Source organism: Mytilus californianus, unplaced genomic scaffold, assembly GCF_021869535.1.
Source record: "Mytilus californianus isolate M0D057914Y unplaced genomic scaffold, xbMytCali1.0.p SCAF_3, whole genome shotgun sequence".
NCBI classification, from domain to species: domain Eukaryota; kingdom Metazoa; phylum Mollusca; class Bivalvia; order Mytilida; family Mytilidae; genus Mytilus; species Mytilus californianus.
The window spans coordinates 61,027,626-61,053,257 of record NW_026262679.1 but is presented as its reverse complement, the minus strand read 5'-3'; the positions used below and the strand labels follow the sequence as shown (position 1 = coordinate 61,053,257).

The window sequence follows — 25,632 nt, the reverse complement described above, 5'->3', positions numbered from 1 at the left end:
TAACCTAAAATCCTAACCAACCCACAACATGGTTTCCGCAAAAAAAGATCATGGAACCACAACTAGGTATAACCATCCATGACATTGTAAAAAAAAAAACGGAAAAAGACTCCCAATTGCACACTTTAATAGCAGACTTGTTCTGTTGTGAATCACAGTTTATGGCAAAACTAAGTAAAGATCCGTCTAAATTCCATTTAATTGATGAATTCAACCGTTATCTCGATGATATTACTTTCGTTAAATAATCAAGAATTTGCTAAATATACCGTCGAAGTTTACCCAAAGGAATTTACTTTAAATAAAATCAAATATAAACGGTAATAACTGAGTTCGATATTTCAGTTTTACACGGGAAATGTCACAAAAATTACGTCAAAAGGGACGATTTTTCATGTCCCATTGTTAATTTTGTTTTTGGTGATGTTCCTTTGGCACCATTTTCCGGTGTTTATATATCCCAACTTGTCCGCTATGCCCGTATCTGTAGTAATGTTTTGGATTTCAGTGAACGCAATCTATTTATCACTGCTAAATTATTGAGTCAAGGATTTCGTTCCCAGAAATTACATAAAAACTACTAAATTCTTCTTTGGATACAAACATTTGGTTTGGAAGTTTGGCTGTACCTGTTGAAGACTTTAAACGGGATAGCACATCCTAATGTTTACGGTGATGTTGTATACCGAGCCCGTTAATTTAGATACGATCCAGGTAAACTTATCTATCCTTTGGTTAAACTTATTCTAAATGTTTACCAATCCAATACTGTAATTAGATGTTTGAATATTGTTTCATCGGTATAAATATTGATTTTGTAATCAGTTATTTAAAATCATACTAAACATTGTTATACACATATATATATATTTACATTACAATATGTCGATACCTATATTTTGGCATGGAACAAGGTCAGGTTTTTTTCTGACTGTTAATGCCATCTTTACACTAAATCAATTGGATTTTGGATGCGTACTGATTGATATTTAAGTCTTAGACACATGATTTTGTCATTGGCTTGGACGTACACGTACAGTAACTGCGAGTTATCTCAGATCTGTACTTTGTGTCTTTTGTGTTTTTGTTAGGGTTTTTATGTGCTTTGTATCAATCTGATGTGTTAAGCCCTTTTCAACTAATTTTAACGGTGTTTTCTTATGTTGTACTGTTATACCACTGTCCCGGGTTGTGGGTAGGATTTGGCGCCAGCGAACATGTTTAACCCCGCCACATTTTTATGTGCATGTCCCAAGTCAGACGCCTGTGATCAGTGGTTGTCGTTTGTTGCTGTATTTCATAATTGTTTTTCATTTATTGTTTTGTACATAAATCAAGCCGTAAAATTTCTCGTTTAAATTGTTTGGAAGCCTTTTATAGCTTACTATGCGAAATGGGTTTTGCTCATTCTTGAAGGACGTACTGTGACCTATATTTGTTAATTTCTATGTCATTTCGTCTCTGGTGGAGTGTTGTCTCATTGGCAATGATACCACATCTTCTTATTTTTATATCCCAAGTCGACATCATCATACCTGACTTTGCAAAGACATTCGACAAAGTACCACACCATCGCCTATTACACAAGCTAGAATACAATGGAGTCAATCCTAAAACCAGCAAATTGATCCGTTCTCTCCTTGGAAATTGAATTCAAGACTAGTGTTGTCCTTTTACTCTCTGGTGCAGGCACAGTTCTGGGACCACTGTTGTTCCTGGCCAAAATGAATGTCATACCAGAAACAGCAACATCATTGGAGACCAAATTATTTGCAGACGATAACCTTCTCTTTCGAACAATCAACAATCAGTACAGTGACCCTTTGCAAAGAGACCTCACCTTACTATTTTGTTTCGAGCGTCACTAATGAGTCTTTTGTAGACGAAACGCGCGTCTGGCGTACTAAATTTAAATCCTGGTATGCAAGATGAGCTTATGTTTGGAAGAATGTGTGAATAATGGAAAATGAGCTTTAATGCCAAAAAAAAAAAAAAAATAGTCATTAGAATAGCATAGAAGAAAAATGTCTAATAAATACATCATACGAAAAAAGTTAAATCACAAAAATACTGAAATTCAAAACGGAAAGTCCCTAATCAAATGGCAAAATCAAAAGCACAAACACATCAAACGAATGGACAACAACTGTCATATTCCTGACTTGGTACAGGCATTTTCTTATGTAGAAAATGGTGGATTGAACCTGGTTTTATAGCGCTAAACCTCTTACTTGTATGAAAGTCGCATCACATTCGATTATGTTGACAACGATGCGTGAATAAAACAAACGAACGACATGGACTTACACTCGACAATGTTGAAGATAGCAAATACTTAGGCGTAACCATTAGGAACAACTTATCCTGGGATAGACGCATTGCAAACAGTGTAGGTAAAGGAAATAACACATTGGAATTTATCCGTCGAAACCTTAAAGACTGTACTAAACCGGTAAAATCAGCATCATAAACAGCAATGGCAAGACCCACAATGGAATATGCTTGTAGAGTTTAGAATCCAGCAGGCCAAACAAAAAAAAAAGAGGATAAAATCAATAGAACAAGTGCAAAAAAGAGCAGCAAAATATATCCATAACAACTACACAGGCAGGATACTTGGTATTTTGGTAAAACAACTACATTGTAAATGCCTCAAAGAACGAAGGAAAACCAGGAGAATATATATGCTATTTAAGATACATCATGCGACTGTAGGTATAGACGAACAACATTATTTAATCCCAAGAACTGAAGTAGTAGGCACAGGCGGTATATAGTTTTAATTGTATACTGGATACTGTTGTCAATTGTTTTGAAAAGACTTGTCTGCGTTGCCTTATATACTCATTATATGTACCAAGCTGATTGAAACCAAAACCTCTAGAAGATTTATGTGCGAAGTACGTTACACTCTCCACAATCACACGGTAGTGAATTTTATTGATTTTCCCATCGGTCTTTACTGTATTCTAAAGCAGCAAAACAGATAATATCCTCAATTTTGGTCTTTTTGCGGGACTGAAGAAGTCCATATCCTTTGTATTTTTCTTTCAGATGGCCTTATTACTTTCCTCAAGAAAATCTTACTGGTGTCAAAAATAGGTAACGTTTTTCTAGATATGGTTTACCATTTATAATTTAATATAATTTGTAATTTTTCTCACAAGGTCAGCTTAGCTTATTGCTTTCATGACAATAAAGATAATTATATTTTTCCCTGTTGGTTTTACTTATTTCAAAACAGTCTTATATTGGTGTTTGTTTAATTCTTAAAATTCCTCATCTAAAAGCAAGACCTCATCTTCCTATTATAAAATGATTGTTGTAATAAAATTTGTCAGAGTGATTTGACTAAAAATTTTACTGAAGAAGTAATTCACATTATCCCTTTTTTGGTTCGGTAAGCTCAACTTGCAAGGGATCTAGAATTAAATCATAAAAAAGAAAGGGCGTAGAGAAATATACGGGTAAAAAGGGATGGTCGAATCTTATGCTTTCTAAATTGTACACGATTTTATAACAATATGAAGGATGTGGAGTTCCAGAACCAGGATATTTACCATGCATTTTTATTGTCCTAATCAGGGAAATACCATATAATAATACTGATTTGTTTTCTAAATTATAACCGGACAATATTTTGATATATACATGTACCTACGCGTTTTGGTGTATAATCTATTCATTATGGATGCATCTATTCTTAATAGATGGCCTTTGTCGAATACATGATAATTTATATTCGCTTATAACTGATTATTTTCTTAACAATTAATTATTTCTGATTTCGCCCGTATCAATTATACTCATATGTATATCGTTAGCCTTTAAAAAACATTCTGGCTTGCAAAACGAATGAGACATCATGGATTGTATGCGGTTACCTTGCACCAGCGAAAAAAGATTTTCCTCGTTTATGAATACGAAATAAAAAAAATAACATTCGTTCCGATCATGTTCGGCTTCACCTGTTGGTAACGTGCTTTGTATCAATCTGATGTGTTAAGCCCTTTTCAACTAATTTTAACGGTGTTTTCTTATGTTGTACTGTTATACCACTGTCCCTGGTTATGGCTAGGATTTGGCGCCAGCGAACATGTTTAACCCCGCCACATTTTTATGTGCATGTCCCAAGTCAGACGCCTGTGATCAGTGGTTGTCGTTTGTTGCTGTATTTCATAATTGTTTTTCATTTATTGTTTTGTACATAAATCAAGCCGTAAAATTTCTCGTTTAAATTGTTTGGAAGCCTTTTATAGCTTACTATGCGAAATGGGTTTTGCTCATTCTTGAAGGACGTACTGTGACCTATATTTGTTAATTTCTATGTCATTTCGTCTCTGGTGGAGTGTTGTCTCATTGGCAATGATACCACATCTTCTTATTTTTATATCCCAAGTCGACATCATCATACCTGACTTTGCAAAGACATTCGACAAAGTACCACACCATCGCCTATTACACAAGCTAGAATACAATGGAGTCAATCCTAAAACCAGCAAATGGATCCGTTCTCTCCTTGGAAATTGAATTCAAGACTTATTAAGAACAATTAATTATTTCTGATTTCGCCCGTATCAATTATACTCATATGTATATCGTTAGCCTTTAAAAAACATTCTGGCTTGCAAAACAAATGAGACATCATGGATTGTATGCGGTTACCTTGCACCAGCGAAAAAAGATTTTCCTCGTTTATGAATACGAAATAAAAAAAATAACATTCGTTCCGATCATGTTCGGCTTCACCTGTTGGTAACGACACTAATAAATCAGGCTATGTTTCAAAAGAGCTTGAATGCTGTTGATAGCACAACTTATTTGCAGACGATTGACCAGCTGGGATCAAATGACATGACAGATGTAAGAAGTGCACTGCATATTGGATTATGAGTTCGATGGCCGCTTTCAAGTCATCCTCATAAAAAGTAATTCATTTCAGCTATTTCCAATGGTTGTCTGGGATTAGTTGTAAGCATCTTTCATTAAAATATCAGATGCTGTTTCGTATAAAGTATAACATCGTGGTTCTTTGACATTAACCGCAATTTCATCTGACTGATAATAGATGATAATTACCTCCCTTGTCAGTCATTGTATCCGATTTTTTACTCGCGGCTAAAAAGATTTTTTTATGTTATTAAACCAAACAAGTTATCCTCAATGACGTCAACATAAGGCTGAATAATTAACTTATACAAGTGAATTAACCAATTTCATAGCAGAGAATGTTTTCTTGTGATAGGAATAATAGAAGAAGAAGAAAAAGAATATTTTATTCCAATTAAGGACCCGAAGGACATACATATTTGACATGACAATAACATTATAATGTAATATTTAAACAAAAAAGCATTTAATAAAATCAAGTGATATATAACTTTCTTAAGGTAAATATTTAAGCAACTTAAGCTTTTATAATACACAATGCAAGAGTGGCTGATGTTAGGTTAATAATAGGTAATAGATTCTTTCCGACAACAACATGTCTTGAGCGGACATCGAACTCATAATCCAATATTCAGTGCAGTGCACTTCTTACATCTGTCATGTCATTTGATCACAAGGAATCGTCAGCAGTAATAAGGTGACATCTCTTGGAAAGAGGTATGTAAAAAGACTGCTTCTTAGCATCGTTAGAAAATATATAAATGTTATATTTTTTCAGAAATAGTTGGTTGAAAATTTGTCCGACGAATTTGCTGTATATACACGTGTGACTTGATATTGATATCGATGTTTAATTTTTTAAACTAATTGGACTTCATAGACTCAGTTATCTAATTTCAATATAACAATATACGCGTCTTTGGCGAGTTTATTATTGTTATCAAAATTGTATAATGAGCGCTTATATCAATCGATATCCAATTCTCACGAGTTGTTAAACCTTTTTGTCCTTTGGTTTAATTCATCTTCGTCCCGGTGACATATTTTCGATTTCGCAAGTTTCACTTCGAATATAAGTCCCCTTATAGTATGAAGAATAATGTGTCAGGATCCCAGACTAAAGTTGACATCAGAAGTTTAAAGATTTCTGTAAGCATCAGAATGGAATCAAATTTGCTAATGGGGAAAAGTGATCTGTCAAAGCTACCTTGGACCAAAAGAATAGCTTATTGAAATATCGCGACTCTGTAATGAACATAATATTCAATGAGTTTATTCATGCCGGTCAACTCACTTTGCAGAGTCTATCTGCCTAAAATTTACTGAGTAATATGTTCTAGTCCTGAACATGTTTACATCTAAATGTCTTTTGAGTTTTAATGTTGTTGGCTTGATGTCTCATGACTTACATACCACATCTTCATTTATTCATTTGCAGTGATTTTTTTACTGGTATGTGATGCTATATGTTCTTTGTTGTATATGAAAGGTGTAAACAGTGCATAGTGTAGCGATATGGCAAGTTTACCAAATGACCACAGAAGCGGTATGTTGATCTTCATAAAAGTTATTATATTTAAGAAAAGATTGTTGTACATAATTGATGTCAATGCAAGTAAGTTTAGTTAGTTGTATTCGCAAAGGATTAATTACACCAGACTTAGTATGGATCTAGCATAATTGATTAATAAGGCTGTGATATTGATGACCTCCATGTAATAATACAGAACCCATGTCTTGTCGTTTAAAACAACAAAAACGACCACTACATAAACAAGATCAATTCACTTCATTTGGACTTTATGTAAAGTTTGTAAGTGGAATGCACTATTTTCCATACATACGCCATTTTTTTTTTGCTATAAAGACTTCGTGTTCATTTCTCATATTTTTAAATATATGTTTTCCTAATTTTTACGTTTTATATTGTTTTGCATGCGGAAAACCCTTATCTTTGCTGGTAGATTATTATGAGGTTATCAGCGGCCCAGCAGAACAGTGTTATTTGTGCTAGCACGATAATACCATTATCCTTAAAAGATATTTCCAATGACAAAATTGTAAATTAGTTTGGAAAAAAGGATCCCCTCCTTTAGTTATAACGTCGAATCTCGTAGTTGGGATTTGCGGAACTATTAATAATTTTCGGCTTTTCAACGTTTTTTCTACTTTTCGGATCTCCGAATTAACCCCAAATTAAAATGATTGATACTAATAATTATTATAATTAAGACTTATGTATTGTGAACATCTGAATTGTCTTATTTGATAGATTTTGATTAATTCTTTGTTTTGGATTCAAGTGAAAAAAGTAACATTATCATATTACCTGCTCCTTAAAACAAATCCATGAGTTGAGTGGGAAAAGGGTATATTTAGTTGAAATAACCATAAATTAAGATGATCTATACAATCAATAATAGTTTTGTCAATGTCAATGCTTTAGTTTTCCACCGTTTTTTCCCCCTCATTTTCCCCATTTACTTTTATTGTAAAGGGTGTGTTATCTATATCTTTAATAGTTTTATATTGCCAAATTTTTTATAAACATAGATAAAAGATCAAAAATATCTTTCAAGCATTTGTAATGCTGTATTGATAAATTCAAAGATGCTTAATGTCAATCGAATAATCACATTACTAGACTCAAGCTCTTAACGCCTTATGATTTTAAAACAACTAATATCAATTTCAAAGCGTCTGGTTTAATTTGGATGGCGACGACATCAAAGGACAACCCGTTACCACGATTGTTTGTTCTGTGGAGTTTTCTGTACTCCAGTGTTACGCCTATCTTGATATGTGTAAAAATTTCCTCAGTCTTGTATTTTTATTGTACTCAACACGACAGGTGCCACATGTGAACTGCTTACCTTCCCGGATCATCTGAGTACACCCCCAGTTTTTTGGTTGGGTTTGTGTTGCTCAGTATTTAGTTTTCTATGACGTTTTTGTCCTTCCTTTATTTTCCGTTTTTGGCTACGGCGTTGCAGTTTTTTTCCCGAATTTTGAAATTTGAATGTCTCTTGGTATCTCCTTTGTTAACTCAACTGGTCTTTTTGAAAACTGAACATGTTTTGAAATATCTTTACTGTGCTGTTTTTGAAGCTTGAATTACATGTTAGGCTAAATAATTATAATATTTAATAAGCTAAATGCTAATTATAACATATATCAGGAAAATATTTTTATTCAACATCAAAAGCATACTGGTTGTACAAAACAATAATACGTACAGCCTCTTTTTATATTTCACAAGAGAAACATACATTGTTTTTTGATATTCTTTTGAAAAAAACAAACAATAAAGCAAAACCACGAATCTAACAAAGCATTTACTATATATAATTCCCTCAGAAACGTCTATTTTTGTCAGATAATCATGTAAGAAGATTGTCTGGTTAAAACCAAAACAGCGAGATAAATTACCGAGAGAAAAAAATATATGAGTTATAACAATCGTAAACTGTGTCCGTCCATGTGGTCAACAAGTTATAATACAATACAAAAATAAATATTCAATATGTGTTTAGGCAAACAGAAATTATTTGAAAAGTTAAAAAAAATCAGTCCCAATTAAAATAAAGTTTAAGTCTTTTAATTAGTTTTTTTATGCATTTTATTTTTTTTTAATGGTTGTTATTTTTGTTTAGAAAATACATAAATTGTTTATTTCCCTACTTTAGGCCACAATCCGCATTATTGGAAGTCCATCCTAGTATTGGACCCCTGGTCGTATTTAACCTTTATATAATTTTTGTGGTTTAAAAAATAGTGAAACTATTTTTAGTAACAAAAAAAACCCCAAAAACAAAATCTAATACAGAAAAACTAATCATGCTAATTAAACAACAGTTAGTTATTGTATAGGAGTAAACAACATATCTACATTTAGATAATTGTTTCGACATCCAACTTATCTAAAATAATACTGGTTTTCCGGAAAATGTCTGGACCTTCCAAAGTAGTCTTAGTCATACCAAAGTCGATAAACAATAGCAACTTGTTATCTCAGTAATAAAGTACATATACACTCCGACTAAAAGTAAAATAAGAGATAAAACATAAAAAAATATTATAAACAAATTGTACTTTCGGGCTTATGTATTTTGAAATAAAATAACATACAAATAACCTCTTTTAATTTAGTTACAGATGAACCACATACGTATGCACTTCCGGCAAAAAAATTAGCTCGAACCAGGAATTCTTTATTATCTTTTATAAAAATAGAAACAAACAGAGTTGTCAGTCATCATTCTGTTACCCGTCCCATAATTTCATTTGACTTGCTAGTAATAACTGTAATTACTCTTTCAATAGGAAGTAAAAGAAACTAACATTGATTGCATTGTTCGCCTTTTTTAACTTTTAAGTTTACATAGGCGGATCCAGGGGGGGGGGGCTGGGGGTTGATTATATAGGGAATCACTGAAGCATGACTGGAGCGGGCCCCCCTTAGGTCGTTCAGTGCCCCCCCACAAAAAGTTCTGGATCCGCCACTGGTTTATTTGCCTTGTTTAACAAATTAACTATTTTCAGTTAAGGGATTGTTCATTGTTTTGGTTTGTGAAAATGTTCAAATCACACACGGAGGTTTGATAAGATTAGGAAACCGGTTTTTAGTTTTCTAGAAACAAATAGTAAACCAGTTTCTTTTACGCACTAGGTTTGGAAGAACAAATAGAAGGTTTATTAAACCTACCAGAAACCGAAACCAGTTTAGAGGCAACAAATATGCCGTAAATTATGCTGTATTATTTATATCGATGAATGTTGTCCTGAATAGAATAATAATTTTATTATTAATGCAACAGCTCAGTGTACATGCTATTAAACAAAGGAAAATATTCGCTAACGTTCTTGCAAAAACCCTTTTATTGTATGGTGAAAGTTTTTAAATGACAACCTGGTATTTATCAGCTGATTACGTCACTAGATTTTATTGCACAAACATCAAACTATTGAGTTTCACATAACTAATGTGTTCAGATAAACAATATAAAATGTATACTTATATATATATAAATTCCTGTTTTTTTATATACATTTCGCTTAAGCCTACCTTTTTTAAAACTCGATCAACATATTTTTCATGCCTTCCGAAGCTTTTCTAACTTCTACGAGAAAGCGTGAATATCAAAATCTCTGACCAGAATAACTTTTGGAACTAATTGTAAAATTATAAATGCAAGTTACTATTCCGATTTTTTGTAGAATAATTTGCTATATTTTCTGTTTGGTTTCATAAATCATTATATTTCACAACAAAGTTACAATAAAGTATACAAAACAATGTCTGTTGCATTATAAATCTTAACGTCACTAAAATGTTATATTTTGAACACATCTTTACCGGTATTTAAGATGCTTTATAAAAAGTACAACATAAGAACACCCCCTCTCACAACTCATAAAACAAAAAACAAAGAAAGGACTTTGTTAAAAGTGCTCACCGAGAAAAATGATTGACTTGTTTTCCCTACCTCATGAAGAGTTGTATAACGAAGCAACAATGAATTTACCAGAATGGTCATCAGCAAAACGGTTAACTGGTATCATATGATATATTTTCAAATCCTATAATTTGAATTTGTGGCACGTAATATTCAATCATTTGCACGATTATTACTTTCGAAATACCGTGTGAACAGTATAATGATGATGGTGGATGGCTTCTTAACGTCCAGTGGCCAATCAAAATGCATATTCAGGACGAGAACATGTTAATGTAATAGGAATATTAACCCTGCTTTGTACTAAATCGACACGCAGAGCCGGATTTTTAACGTACTAGCTGACAAGGTAACAGTCCACAGAAAGACATGTCACCTTACCTGGACACATTAATCTGACTCCGAGCCGACTAGTCTTTGCACTTACTCCGTAATGCCGCGTGCTTAGCGGAGAAGCAGCAAATACCAATTTTAAAGTCTGTGGTATGTTCCGGGCGGGGTTCGAACCTACGACCTCTCACACTCGAGGCGAACACGCTACCACGAAACCACCGAGGCGGATGTGAACAGTATCAACATTTACTTCTAACAAACATTTGGCTTATTTGTTTACTCACAAACCAACATTATCTTAACTGTAGCACCTTGACTATATAAATATATAAAATACGTTGATATATCATAATTGAAGTTCGATGGCAGTTGTATGAAAAAATATATAAGGCATATATATCTGACTGAGTAGAAATATTGTCCACTTTTACCAAAAAAAAATACTCTAATCTCGAACAAGTTCTTATAAGTATATTCAGTGATATTTTGTCACGAGATTTTCGGGAGATCAAATATCTTTGTTAAATCTTTAATTAAACAATGAACTTTATATGGTTTATATGGTTATATTGTTTGTATTACCGAATTCTATTTGTAGAAAGAAATATATAAAAATAGGCCTTCTTCGTCAGGCGGAATAAGTAAAGTTATACACAACGTTCATAAAGTTTAGTAGAAATTTGAAAATCCATGCAACTTTTGATGTCAATCGTGAAAGATTTTGTGAAGAAATTTATTGATTCAAAATCGGACCATTACAATTAATTTTCTACGAATCCTCTCAATAAGCATAATATGAAATGAGAACTAATATTTAAAAGCAAAGGATGTTATTTTTCATATGATGAATTTATAGATTAAACTTAAAATTTGCTTGTTGATAAAAATTTTCAATACACTTCTCAATATAACAAGGTTACTATAATTGGTCATCAAAAGTACACAGTAATGAATGCGTCATTCTAATTACATGCCGAAATGATATCACAAAGCTTCTTGCATGTGGGTAATCAGCATTTTATTAACTTCCGAATGAGAAAATTGACATAGTTAAATTATCATCATTAACGCTATCTGTATTTAATTAATGAGGACAACTGTAATCCTACCATACATTTTTTTTTAAACATCATGAATTTAGAATGGAAGTATTGAAGTCGATCTGTCGCTAACAACACCAATTTAGAGGGATTTTGATTGTTTTAACATGTAAATAACACCATTACTCTATATTATGTCTGCTCTAAGTGTTTTATACGTAGGCTGGCAAGGACATGCTACTTGTTGAGGTACAAGAAAATGTATTCTTTTTGACAGATTTAACCAAAACTCGTACTTTCTCCCGAAAACGCCTGTTCAATAACCAAAACATGACCGGGTTGATAGCACTATGCGCATGTCCAAGCCACAATGTAAAGAAAAGGAGTATAAGGACGAAGTCATGTGACAAATCAGATACAAGAGACGCAATGTTATAAGGCAACCAGCACAACATGAACACAATGATGAGGATAATGATCATCCGGGCAGCTTTCTTCCTGGAAAACAAACCACGTGTACTTGTATCAGACCCTTCACGTGTCATGTCCTTTGAACAAAGGGCGCGTCCAACATGCGAATAACAGACGGCCAGAGTTACACCGGGAATAAGAAATACCACAAACAATAAAAACAAACCGTATGCTTTACGATCTCGCTCTTGTGGCCATTGTTCAATGCAAAAGTCGACAGACGGCAAGCTATCTAGTTCACTAGTGTGGACAGTTTTGATGTACAGCAATGGTCCCATAAACAAGGCTGATATAATCCACATGGCGGCGATCATGATCAAACATTGTCGCTTTGTCATGAATTTTCGTGATGCCATTGGATTTTGAATAGACAAATACCTGTCGATGCTCATCGCCGTTAGAGAATAAACACTGACAGCTACTGCGACTCCTGAAAGATAAAAACAGTCTATCAACAGGATGAATACGAATAAAAGTATATATGCGGTATACGTCAAAGAGACAGCAACCAATCACTAGTGCTTTTGTGTATGACTAGTAAGTTAACTATTTTTGTTTGACTATAATTGTTACAGACAGAAACGTAAGATACCATTTGAAATATTGTGTCATCGGGTTGACGTCCCAATGACGGATATAAAATATCTCTCTTTATCATAGTAATTTGTTAAAAAGTGTAAAATAATACAGTTTTTTACATTATTTGTTTTTGTTGATGTAACAGTCGGACAAATGTTTTATTATGGTAAATACCGTAACGAATTATATTTTCCAGTAAGTAAGATATGTGGTTAGAGCGGTTGAAGAAAATTGTTTTCAACGTATAAACCTATCATTTGTTATTTTTCATCCTGCCAGTCTTTGTAAGAATCAGACAAAATTTGAAAAAAATCAAAACATGGCCGAAAAAAACCCACCGACCTAACCATCCTATTTTGAAGTTACTTCCATCCTGAGTTAGAAATGGTAGGTCTTTCGTTTCTGTATGTCTAGTAATTAAAACATCTCTAGATAACTTTTGGTTAGAATGATAGCAATGAGTTAGCTCCCCTTAATTGTTAATTTCTAGTGCATTTTAACGAAATTATATCTTGAATTATCAGAACAGGAAAAAGAAACGAATGTTATATTCGTGCATCTTTATACAATTTAAACATAAATTAATGTCAACTTGAGTGGGTTTTTGTTTGTCATGTTTTCACCACTGCCTGATTCTTATGCAGATTGGCACTTAATTACTCAAGTAGGATGGTAAATCCATACGGAAATACTTTGGATTTCTGAATGTTTGTTCATATACACCTTTTTATTCGCATCGAACTTATCATTTCTGTCATTTTTAAAGCCTTTTAGAATATTACAATGTGTGTGCACAAATTCTAACATCTGCATAGGTATATGCTATATGATTTTATTTCAGTTAACTAATATGCAAATTAAAGTTGAAGTAAACAAACCTAACACTGACACATTTTTTACATAAAGAAAGGCGTATATGATACGGTATGCATACATGAAAATAACACTTTATAAATTCCGTGAGTCCGAAACGTTTTTCTGGATTTACCTTCTTTGGGACTGCTAGAATCCAAACATTTCAAAGCCAGGGATGTAAAAATACGTAGAAACGTTAAGCGCTACAAGATCGTCTCAGAATATAGCAAAACATAGTCACAGTTCAAACAACTTAGCTTTATTGCTGTTCTTGAGATGAACTATCCAAGACAGTACTAAACAAAATCTTTAAAGGGGCACTTGAGACGATATAGACAAACTTATATACACTTCTTTTTTTGGTTTCAGACGTTAATAAAAGAGAAATATTGAAATAATAATTTGCAATCAGCAGTCACTTAGGTTTAATTTAAAAACAAAAGAACATATAAAAAAAACACCGCCGCTATTTTGTTATCTTGAAAGACAAAAACTCTACCTCATTTGTGTCCGTAGGCATACAAGTCTTTTATTTGAGTCTTAGCTGGAGATGATTTACACAGGTGCTCAACATGTTCAGTTATTAAGAATAAAAAATGTCAACATTGGGAAGTAAAAAAAGGGACCCACCAGGTAGGACTATATCGTTGACTGATTCGTCATTATACTATTGCATGGCCGCCTTCGGAAGTCAACTCAACGGTTAATTAAATGGCGTCTAGCCTAAAATACGCACGAAATACTGATATGTTATTTTGATTTCATTCATTGTTTATTGTTTCATTTTCTATGGAAATTTTTAAATACGGTAAATATTTTCTTATGTTATAAATCAAATCAAATTAAAGTGTGTGCGTTAATTGTGGTTATGAATTTGGCGGCCAATGCTCCTTTAAGCAAGATCAATATTAACTTATTTATCCTTTAAATATCAATTAAATTAACAAAGTAACTACATGTATGTTTAATGGTGATGGCATATATGATGTATGAATTATTGAGGTAATTTTTTATCCATCTTTTCTTTTGCATACGAAATAACCAAGCTTTTATAATGTAACTTTTACCTACATGTATTTATGTGTTTCTTCATTTTATATTATATTGAGAATGAAATACGCATGTCTTAAAGTAAACCACTGGTACTGTATAAGACCGGAGGATATAATTCTGCCGTTCACTATTCGTGTACTTATCATGACATACGCGTTGATTTTGTGAGATTTTATGGACTTTTTTAAAATTTACCTATGAGTTCGGTATTTTTGTTAATTCTTTTGTACATGTCTTTACCCTTTGGGTTTACTGTTGTATAGAAATATTGTCATCTAGGCTTCATAAGTTCGGTAGGTAAATCCATGCTAAAGACGAATGTCCGTTTGGCTCTGCCACTTGTTGAAAAGTGACTGTAATGTGCCTTGCAACAGGTCACCAAGGGCACCACAAAGAGCTGCTGCAATAGTTTAGTGTACAACGAGCGCGACATTTTCCCTACACGAGGCATAAATTTAACGGCCTCATTCCGACAGCACATGGCTTCGTATTTATACAAAGAAATAGATACCCTCTACATGCGTAAGGATATTTCCTATACATCAATGTCATATCCTGTATTCCGAATTTTGTTTGTTTTTGGTATGTCGTCTGCTTTTGTTTTTCAGGATTTTTTATCAATGTTTTCAAGGACAACAATTAATGCTTCAAAAAAAAAATAAACTGTTGTTGATATTTTTTTTAATTAGTATTCTATTTTCGGTTTTTAATCTTAAACTCCACTTTTTATGTCTTCTTGTAACACACCAATGACATATTATTGGCTATAACGACATGAAAGGTACATTAATTTATACCATACTAATTAAGGACGAACACTTAAACGTCATCAGTGAATGTGAAATTGATGAATCTTAAAAAGAAAAAAAAACTATAAAAATAGTACAAGTCTCGTTTATTAGATATTGTGAAGTGACAATGTCAAAACAATTCAAATGATATGACTATTTTCGTATTTCAAAGATATAATACTAAAGTATTTTTCTATTGTTTCGTAATTAAACTCAAGGACAGTTTTAGCAGGTGAAATGTGTTTATACATTTGAGTATTAGACATTGAAATGCTACATTTCTTTTGCTATAGTAGAGTAATTTGCACTCTGTTACAAATATATAAGTTCCCTAACCGGAAGGCTTTTAACAGACAATGATTTCAATAATATCGTATAACTAATTAAGACCGTCTATCACGCATGCTGCACGCATTGTCTTCTATTTCGTCAGACTTTTCGTAAAGCTTCCATTTCTTGTCTTTGTGTATATGCTTTGGTTACTGTTCGGTAAATCTCAAACATTTGATCGTCAGACTTTTTAAAAAGCTTCCATTTCTTGTTTTGTGTATTTGCTTTGGTTTCAGTTCGATCAATCTCAAACATTTGTCATATTAATATATAACTGTTTACAAAACTTTGAAGGCTTTTCTCCCAAAGAATTCATTTCCTTTGATGCATTTGGAAAAACGTTTTGGAATGTTTTGCCATCAATGCTCATCAAACTTCGTTCTTTATTTGGCCTTTTAACTTTATTTTGATTCGAGCGTCATTTATGAGTCTTTTGTAGACAAAATGCGCAAATGGCATACAAACTTATAAGCTTTGGTATCTTTGAGATGTGTTTTAGCCTTGTTAGTGTATATTACAGAACAAATTGCAGCTGTCGATTTTAAATACTTTGTTCTAATGAGGACGGAATTGCACTGCTGATTTTACCTACCAGTAAGTGACCAAGTATATAGAGCTGTTCTTGCCGTTAACTTAAGTAAAGATTATTTCATATCAATCCAAAAGGTATCTTTTGGTCACAATGTTTTGTAGTTTTGCAGGATTTGTTTCGCAATTCAAGTTTGTTTGAAGGACGTCCCGCCCGTAGACTTAAATGTTTGTACACATTTTGTCATGCATGTATGTTTTGACATAAATTCAGGTAAGTACTTGCAAAACGATGACCCGAAGATCGAGGTTACGTTAGGTTCAACTTAACCTGTTGACTACTTTTACAGAATTTTGGCAATTGCCCATATCATGCTTCCTGTAAATTGTGACATCCGTGTCATGAACGCATTAAGTTTTCCATTGTTCTTTAATTAAACAAAATAACCGTAGTTTTTAACTATAGCATTAACATAGAATAAGTGTTACTCAAACAAAGAATTAATACTAGTAAGCAATTGAAAAAAATGACAACTTGTGTAAACCTTATGAACTGGATGTAAAAGTGCATTGTATTATTTCCAAATTTCTGATTTAATTAATTATCAGGGAAATGACCTTGACATTACATACAAGTACCTATAAAAACGGATTTTTTTATTTGTATATATATTCAGAGTCACTACTTTATGTAATATGTGAATAATCAAGAATATTCTAGGCCTTTTGTAAAATATTACTCGAGTAAAAATCAATTCCTCATGACATAAAGAAAACAGTTGGTCATTACACCTTTTGCACTTTTATAAGACAATCGGATTAACTTAATATTTTCTCATGAGTTATGTTACCATCAACCTAACACAATTATTTTTCTTGGTACAAGCTGTTTGTATAAAAACAAGAAAAGTAAAAGCTTCAAGAAATATTAAAACAAATCACTAAAGTTATTTTTCTCATGCACTTTATATTTGCGAGTTCAGAAACTATTTGACAATCGACCAACATCTTTTTATTTGCACGGGAAATAAAAGAAGACAAAATAATGCCTTAATTGCATTGACTTTTTGTCATTCAACATATTCTATTATGAACCTACATGAATTATGATTTTCTGTCTTTTTACATTTTGAAATACTACATTTTCTATAAGTATAGAGCTTAGTTCTAACGTAATACAGGAACACAATTAATTGGTATCTGAAAACTGAAAACAGATTTGTACAGATCTTTCTGACTTTGTTGAAATTCAATAAGTTAAATAGTTAAGAAAAAAATATCGCCAAACAACATGAAAATGAATTTATGTCTGAAACTGCCATTTTTATCTAAGCATTTTCTGAAATTTGATAATTTAAAATGTCCAATATTTTGCCATGGGGTTGTCTGCTTTTCCTCGACTATAAATTTTCATTTCGCCGTCTCAAAATCTAGAGGACTATGGGTAGTCTCATTGTTCGTACCACAAAATGATAATAACCATACGCCATCGGTTGAATTTTCATGGTTTAGGACGTTTTTAACCAATTACAAAATATTACCCAGAACGGATTAGATTCTGAAATTGCGAATTGTCCCTTTGGTATATTTCAAATCTTTTTGGTTTAGTGTTCAGGATTTTTCTTGGTGAGAAACCCAGTATTGTTCGGTAACTTTGCAGAGCATTCAATATCTATTGTTTTACACAGATACATTACATCTACTTAAAATTCCTAGAATATAGTGGACGTAATTTAAGTGATAGCAAGCGAAGTGTCTGAACAGTACTGAATTTACTGCAGTTATCAATTAAGTCTGACAGCTGACTGAGAGGCTAAATTATTTCAATATTTCAGGCTCAGCCTTTTATGATTAATTCCGATCAAAATGGCCTTTTCAGTGCAAAATCAATTACTAGTTAAGGTAAAAAACCTAAATGATCAAATAAATATGCATAAAAAGGAATTTGCTACAGCTGAAAATTATTGGATGATAAAAGTATCGAAAGAATAATAACTGACAAAAACCAGAAAAAGAAAATTCCAAGAAAAAGCGAAACAAATACTGCAAATAAACAATAGTGCAAATTAAAGCTGGACTGAAAAAAAATAACTCACAAACCCTGAGATACAGCCCCATCTTCGCAGATGAAGGAAATTTACACCTCTGCATGGATGAAAAGGACCACCTTGTAAAGGTATGAATAATACTTCTGTATTATAATTGCTATATAATTGTAATGAAATTTATACCTATGTATGACAGAAAAAAGTTTGTCATACATCTAGGTTGGGCGTTTTTTAACATAAAGTAGAGGTATATTTGTCTCCAAGCATGAATCGTTTATCAGCATGAAGTTATCATTCAGCCTGAAAAATGTGAATGTAGTATCAAATTTTCTATCAATATTTCATACGTCAAGGTACACCATTGGGAGTGAACAAAATTGAAATTGTTTAACTCCACACTGTGAGATAAGGTGAGTAGACTGGGTAAAATATAGACGGAAGATACCAAAGGAATATTCAAACTAACAAGTCGAAAACAATCTAACAATGCTATTACAAAAACGAATTTTTTTTTTAGAAAATTTTACTGAGTAACACGAATTACATCAAAACCCGGGGTGATTTAATATGTTCGTGGAAGGGTAAACAGATCATGCTCCACATGTGATAAGAGTATCTCCACACGTGGTAAGAGTCTCCTGCAAGCACAAACCTTCACGTGATTCAAAATTCAAATCCAGAAGAAAGTTTCAAAACCAGAAACATAAAAAAAAAAAAAAAAAAATATTGTCAGCTTGACACATGTGTTTAGCATTTATAGTGGATATGTTATCTATGACTGAGTGAGTTGAGAAACTGGGACACTGTAATAAGAAATCAATTCATAATGGCCACTAAAGAATTTGGTGAAGAGATATTTCAAGTCGTCGTTATTCTTCATGATCTTTCTTGGGAATTCAAAACTGCAGAGTTATGACTGTAATACAAATGGATTATACTAAGGCATGTAGTTCGTGAGCGATTTTTATCCTTGTTAACATATGCTGTTATTCAAACTAAAACATAACTTGCAGACCTATAGAATAATATTATATTGGTTACTTAAATATAGGTAATCCAATATCAAACAGAAAATTTGTGAAAGTGTTCAGTTGATGAAATACAAAACTGAATTTACAATATTGCCGTCTAAGGACATAAACAATTATAGAGACACAACAAAGCACTAATTTTCACTTACAAGTCATATTAGTAAAGCAGTACTGATAAGATGATTGGCCTATCGTACATTTGTCAGTTGGATGTGACATGATAAATTGATTCTGTCAAACGGTAAAGGGAAACCAATTATAGCATTCTGTGTCTACAAATCTTGCGTCTCATCGTGGGTGACGTAAATATACGTCGTAGTGAATAAACCAAGCCATACTCTGACAAAACCATCGTATGTACGAAATTGCTGGCTTAGACATACAATCCATTTAATCATAGTAGAATGATGTAGGAAACAACAAGGGCATTAACTTTAAAAAATGTGTTTCTGACGTTTAACAATATGACGTATATACGTAGGGTATTTTTTTTTTTTTTTTTTTGCAAAGGCTGATTAATAAGAGTTAAACAAAAAGGAATTGAAGCAATGAAATAATTAGTACAAAATAAGATTATGTGGTTTGATTTTCAATGAGACGAATATCCACCAGAGACCAAAGTACGAGGATGTAAACAACTATAGGTTACCGTTAGGCCTTCAATATTGAGCAACACCCACACCGTATAATATGCTATAAAAGAACCGGGATGGCAAAATGTAGAACAATCTAAAAGTGAAAACCAACGGCTTTTTTATGTTTAGTGTTAAGTTTAACAATAGCAAAACATTAATGTAACTATCATACCTTCGCTTTTTAATGGAAAGAGGGAGATATATAGTGATTATTGTGTCCGTTCGTCCGTCCACTCGTTTATCCGTCATTTAGATCGTTTGCCCTTCGGCACTTATAACCACAACATTTCCAAATCAGGTAATGGATTTCAATGGAACATTCACAAAATCATAAGCAAATATTGTCATTTTGTACGTCCTATCTCATTTTTTTAATACAGAAAATATTTTTTGGGGATTTAACTCAGCAAATCATGCAAATAGGGGAATAGGGGGTTTGAATTCGTACGAATTGCTTACAGTTTTTTGGGGGGTGGGGTTAAATTGTTTTTATGTGTTCAGTAGAACATTTCTTTTCTGCACACTGCACACATTTTTTCTATAAATGCTTGACAAAGACTCCGAAAGACAAAGATAGTAAAGAGGATTTCCGACGATCAAGAGCCTGCTTTTTTTCACAACTTCATATATGGTTCAGTATTCATTTGTGTAATCTCTCAGATAATAATACACTGTCTTGTAATCGTTTTGGTTGTCCTGAAGCATCTTGAAATTAATAAAGTTCGTAGCATATGTTTAGGAAAAGTGAATTAGAAGTCACTTGAGAAATTTGTATCGAAAATGATGCAATACATTTATGATTTTATATTAATGAAATGAAAACTGACGGAAATCTGAGTTCTGTAGAGAATATGTACAAAGCCAGAGAGTTACCAGCAGGAAATGTCAAGTCATGTTTGAAAAATTACGAGAGTTGAAATAAATATCAAAGCAATACAACGTCGCAGCGAGTGGTTGTCTTTTTATAACTTAATGTTGTTGGTCATAAGTTGGGAACTTGGTATGAATTGCAGATTTTGGGTGGTCTCGTTGTTTTATTTACTCAATGTCAAGACTTGGGTCAATTCAGAGCTTAGGATATAATATATATTCATCTGTCTACTATCAAAGTCTGTGTGTTGACTTCTATATAAAATAATGATTTGTGGTATGATTGCCAATGAGATATCAAAGATCAAAGGACAAGGACGTGAGTAACTACAGGTGACAGCACGGCTTTCAATAATGAGCAAAACACATACCATAATATAAGATTGTAAAGGCTTCTGCATGATAAAATGTTAAGATTTAAGCCAGAAAACCAACGGACTGATCATAATTAACAATAGATTAAAACAATTACAAAAAGACACGAAAAATACGAAAACCACTGGAATACATGCTCCTTACTAAGGACCGACACATAAAAACGTGGTGGGGTAAAACACGCTGAACACACCTCCAAATTGGGACAGTCGTGTTACAGCACAAAATAAGAACAAACTGTAAAATCAAGGAAACTGATTGATAAAATATGCTAACATGTCTTGGTGTTGTTCTTTCGTTGAGATTTCTTTTAAATTTATCAAATCTTTCATTATACGGAACCATTTTTACCTTTATAGAAATGCTCAACTAAATACACAAAAACATAACTGTTACATGAATTATTGTTCTACACGTACATGCATTTCCTAGCCCAGTTTTATATTAAGACACTATAAGACATCAAACCCGTTGTAACCAATTTGACTCTGTTTAGATTATCGCTGATATCATAATGTTCGACTCGCCGTTGTAAGTTTGTTGCGAAGTTATATACATGAAGCCTACTTAAAATATATCTAAGAAGATGTGGTATGATTGTCAATCAAGCATGTAAAACAGAAACAGTCTAATAATAAATGCAAATAGATTTTCCATCTATTATAGTTAGTGTAGAATATCAGTTGTTCAAACTCAGGAAATTTAAATCGTTTTGAAAATATAATCTGGCGAAAACTGTTTAGGGGTCTTTAATGGCTTATAATAGTATATCACACCAATCGTTTATCACCATAAGTGCAGATGATGGTTCTCGAAGACAGACCATTTGACAGGAATACATATACAAAAAGCACTGACACTTTCAAGTTAAAAAATCAGCATGGTCTGTTTTATTTATCATAAGAATCAATAGGACACAATGGATTTTAATTCACAGTTTGGTGGTTATTATAATATCGTTTACACTTAATTACTACGAAAATAGTATCTTTGGGGATATTTGTTTGTTAAATAGTTCAGTATAATATACCGACAAACAAACAAAAATTTCATTCTTACATTTCAAGTCATTTAAATTCAAAAAGATTTTTTGTTCCAACTTCGTCAGGTAAAGTTCACCTTGAGAAGAATTAGTCAATTATCTGTAGATTCCTTTTGGTTATATTACTCCAAACTCTTAGAGTTTCTATGTTTTTATACATCCCTCGGTCATAAAACTTTACTCAGTACTCGGAGTACAAAATTTGTGCCCGAAACACCAAATCCAGCATTTTGATTGGTTGATTTCTGAGTCTGAGCACAATAATCGTGCTCGAAAGTTTTATGACCGCTTTCAAATGTTTAGGTTTGGGCGTTCCTTATGCAAGTAAAACCAGAAAATCGCACGAAATTTATAAAGAGTAAATCATATTGTTCTTGTTCACAAGGAACTAGATTTTCCAAACGATACGCAAACAGACCTATGACTCCACTCTTTGAACTGTAGTCATTATACATGTTATAGTGACTTCGGTAGATTTCTCAATATTCGGGATCAAGAATAATAAGTGTAAAAGTAAAAAAAAAATGTATGAATAAAAGGATATGTCGTTACATGCCAAGATGGCACAGAAAAATCAAACGCCATATTGAGGCAAATATAGTATTACGGTCTTCAACAACGGATATGTATATATACAGTATGTAAAACTCTAAATCGACCCGCATCTTAAAAAGCTGTAAAAAATAATAGATCTAAGCACCAAAGATCAACCGTTACGCAAATTTCTCTAAACCTTAATTCATCTTTTTTAATTTCCAAGATGTACATAGTAGTGAGGTATATGTCTTGGAAACGTTGCCGACCTGCATTTATTCTTAAAACTATACACAAATGTATATAAATAAAAACATTTTCGAAGTTACTAGTTAGTAAACATCTCTGACAATGTTATTATCAATATATTATGACAAGTTTGTAATTTTTTTATAAGATATGATACTGTATCATTGATGGCGAATTTGAATCTTAATAATAAAAATTGCCAATAAACCACATATTACTACAAAACACTGGGTCGATACCATGCTGCTGGAGGTTTCCTCCCCGAGGGTATCACCAACCCAGTAGTCAGCAGTTCTGACATAAATTATCATTGATATGGGTCATAATTATATTGTATTAATTGTTCACAAAACGTCAGTCTATTTGGGAAGATATAAAAGCCATATTGCAGCACAGTAATTTTGAGGCTAAAAAAAAATCACCGGCAATTGATGTTTATTTGCAATAATTGGTAACAAATGTATTTTAATTCAATTTACATAGTTAGACATGTTTACATATATTATGAACACAAAAATGCAAATTAAGACTGAAATATTACCATATATTAAAGATATTCAATCTGATTTACAACTTCTGTAGTAATCCCTTATCATGAAGGTCTTCAACAAAAGACTTGGAATTGACATTTTCCTAAGATTTGATTATACACTTATCCTCTACATTGAATTATATCAAAGATTTTAAAAGCAATGAAATATAGATTTCACCACTGCAACAAGCGTGTTACGATATTTCTCCACTCGAGACAGTTAAATTTTAATATTTAAAGCGCGAGGCTTGCCGAGCTTTTTAAATAATTAAAATTTAACTGTTGAGAGTGGAGAAATATCGTAATACACGAGTTATAGTGGTGGAATCTGTTTCTCTAATGATTTTTATCCTTCCTTTTCAAAGATTTGCAGGAAGTTGTGTTCTTTATATGTGACGTCATCAGGCATGGTCGCCTTTCATGACGTCACAATAGGAAATTCAGAAGAAACCAAGAAAATTTGACGTCATAATTAAATTTCGACCAATCATTTGCCGAGAACAGATACTTCACTAGTGAGGAGAAATAATTTTCTCACACCGATCAAGAAATGTGAAAATAGCACAAAAATAAGGGAAATACAGATCTTTGATAGTCATATGCATATCATGTTATTTTGATAAACAGAAGACTACAAGATGTAATTCTTTTTTTATTTGTTATGAATTTCTAAAAGCATTTATGCAACAGCTGCTAAATGATAAGGTTTTAATTTCTAATTTTAACACACGTCATCAAAAATACATATTACGTACTAGATAATAAAGTATTTTATACGTTGTCGATACATTTGTATGATAGAAATAATACACATAACAAATTATAAAACAACTAAACAAGACAATCGTTAAGACATCTTAAACGACGAAAGCAGGTGCTCTCTCACATGAAGTAAGATCGATATTTCAAAACGGAATATTAAGGTATAAAAGTTTTTATTTACAGCCGTCAGACATTGCATCAACATAAAAGATTTTATATTCTCTTGATATGACTATATTTCAGCAAAATCAAAGCAGTAAATCTATTGTAACAATAGATAACTTTATTTATTATTCAGGAAGTATGAGAGTTGTACAACAAATGCAAATACCATTCTGACACTTACGTACAATTACTAAAAGCAAAACACCATTATATACAAATTAACATTTTCCCCAATCGTGCTTGTGCGATGTTCTATATATTCGCAAGTGGTGTCCAAATCTAGAAACGACAAGTGAATCACTATGTTCCTTTATGGATAAGTTAAAGGACTTAGACGACAGATTAGTTAGAAAATATGTATGCTTGAATACCAACAATATATGTCTAGGATTTTATAACAAAATTCCATGATAATCTTATTCAAAATTAAGCTTAATATTTCATATCAACACAAATGAAACTTCTTGATTGGTGATACCCTCGGGGACAAAACGTCCGACGGGGTAGCATCGTCCAATTAGTTGTAAACAAATCATTAAAGATACTAGTACCTGGCTTATAATTTGGTACGCTAGACCCCCGTTTCATATAAATCGGTCTTATCAGTGGCGCATGAATCAAAACAGCTGAAAGGTCAAATCAAACGCAAAATTGAAGAGCAAAGCAGTGCAAAATACGGCTAGTACAATATACCTTATTAGATATAAGAAGATGTGGTATGAGTGCTAATGAGACAACTCTCCATCCAAGTCAAAATTTATAAAAGTAAACCATTATAGGTCACAGTACGGTCTTCAACACGGAGCCTTGGCTCACATCGAACAGTAAGCTATAAAGGGCCCCAAAAAATTACTAGTGTAAAACCATTCAAACGGGAAAACCAACGGTCTAATCTATATAAAAAACGAGAAACGAGAAACACTTATGAACCACATCAACAAACGACAACTACTGAACATCAGATTCCTGACTTAGGAAAGGTGCAAACAAATGCAGCGGATTTAAACGTTTTAATGGTACCAAACCTTCACCCTTTTTCTGAAACAATAGTGTAACATCACAA

The 25,632-nt window shown here is 32.6% G+C and overlaps 1 protein-coding gene across 1 annotated transcript in view; it reads right to left on the bottom strand.

Moving 5' to 3' along the window:
* Positions 1-11,302: 11,302 nt before the first annotated feature.
* The window catches only part of LOC127734948 (galanin receptor type 1-like), a 115,233-nt gene continuing 100,903 nt past the window's right edge, over positions 11,303-25,632 (bottom strand). Inside the window, exon 3 of the mRNA XM_052244997.1 lies at positions 11,303-12,620. Coding sequence (XP_052100957.1) covers positions 11,932-12,620 — 689 coding nt within the window. The 3' untranslated portion in view covers positions 11,303-11,931. The remainder of the gene's footprint in view (positions 12,621-25,632) is intronic.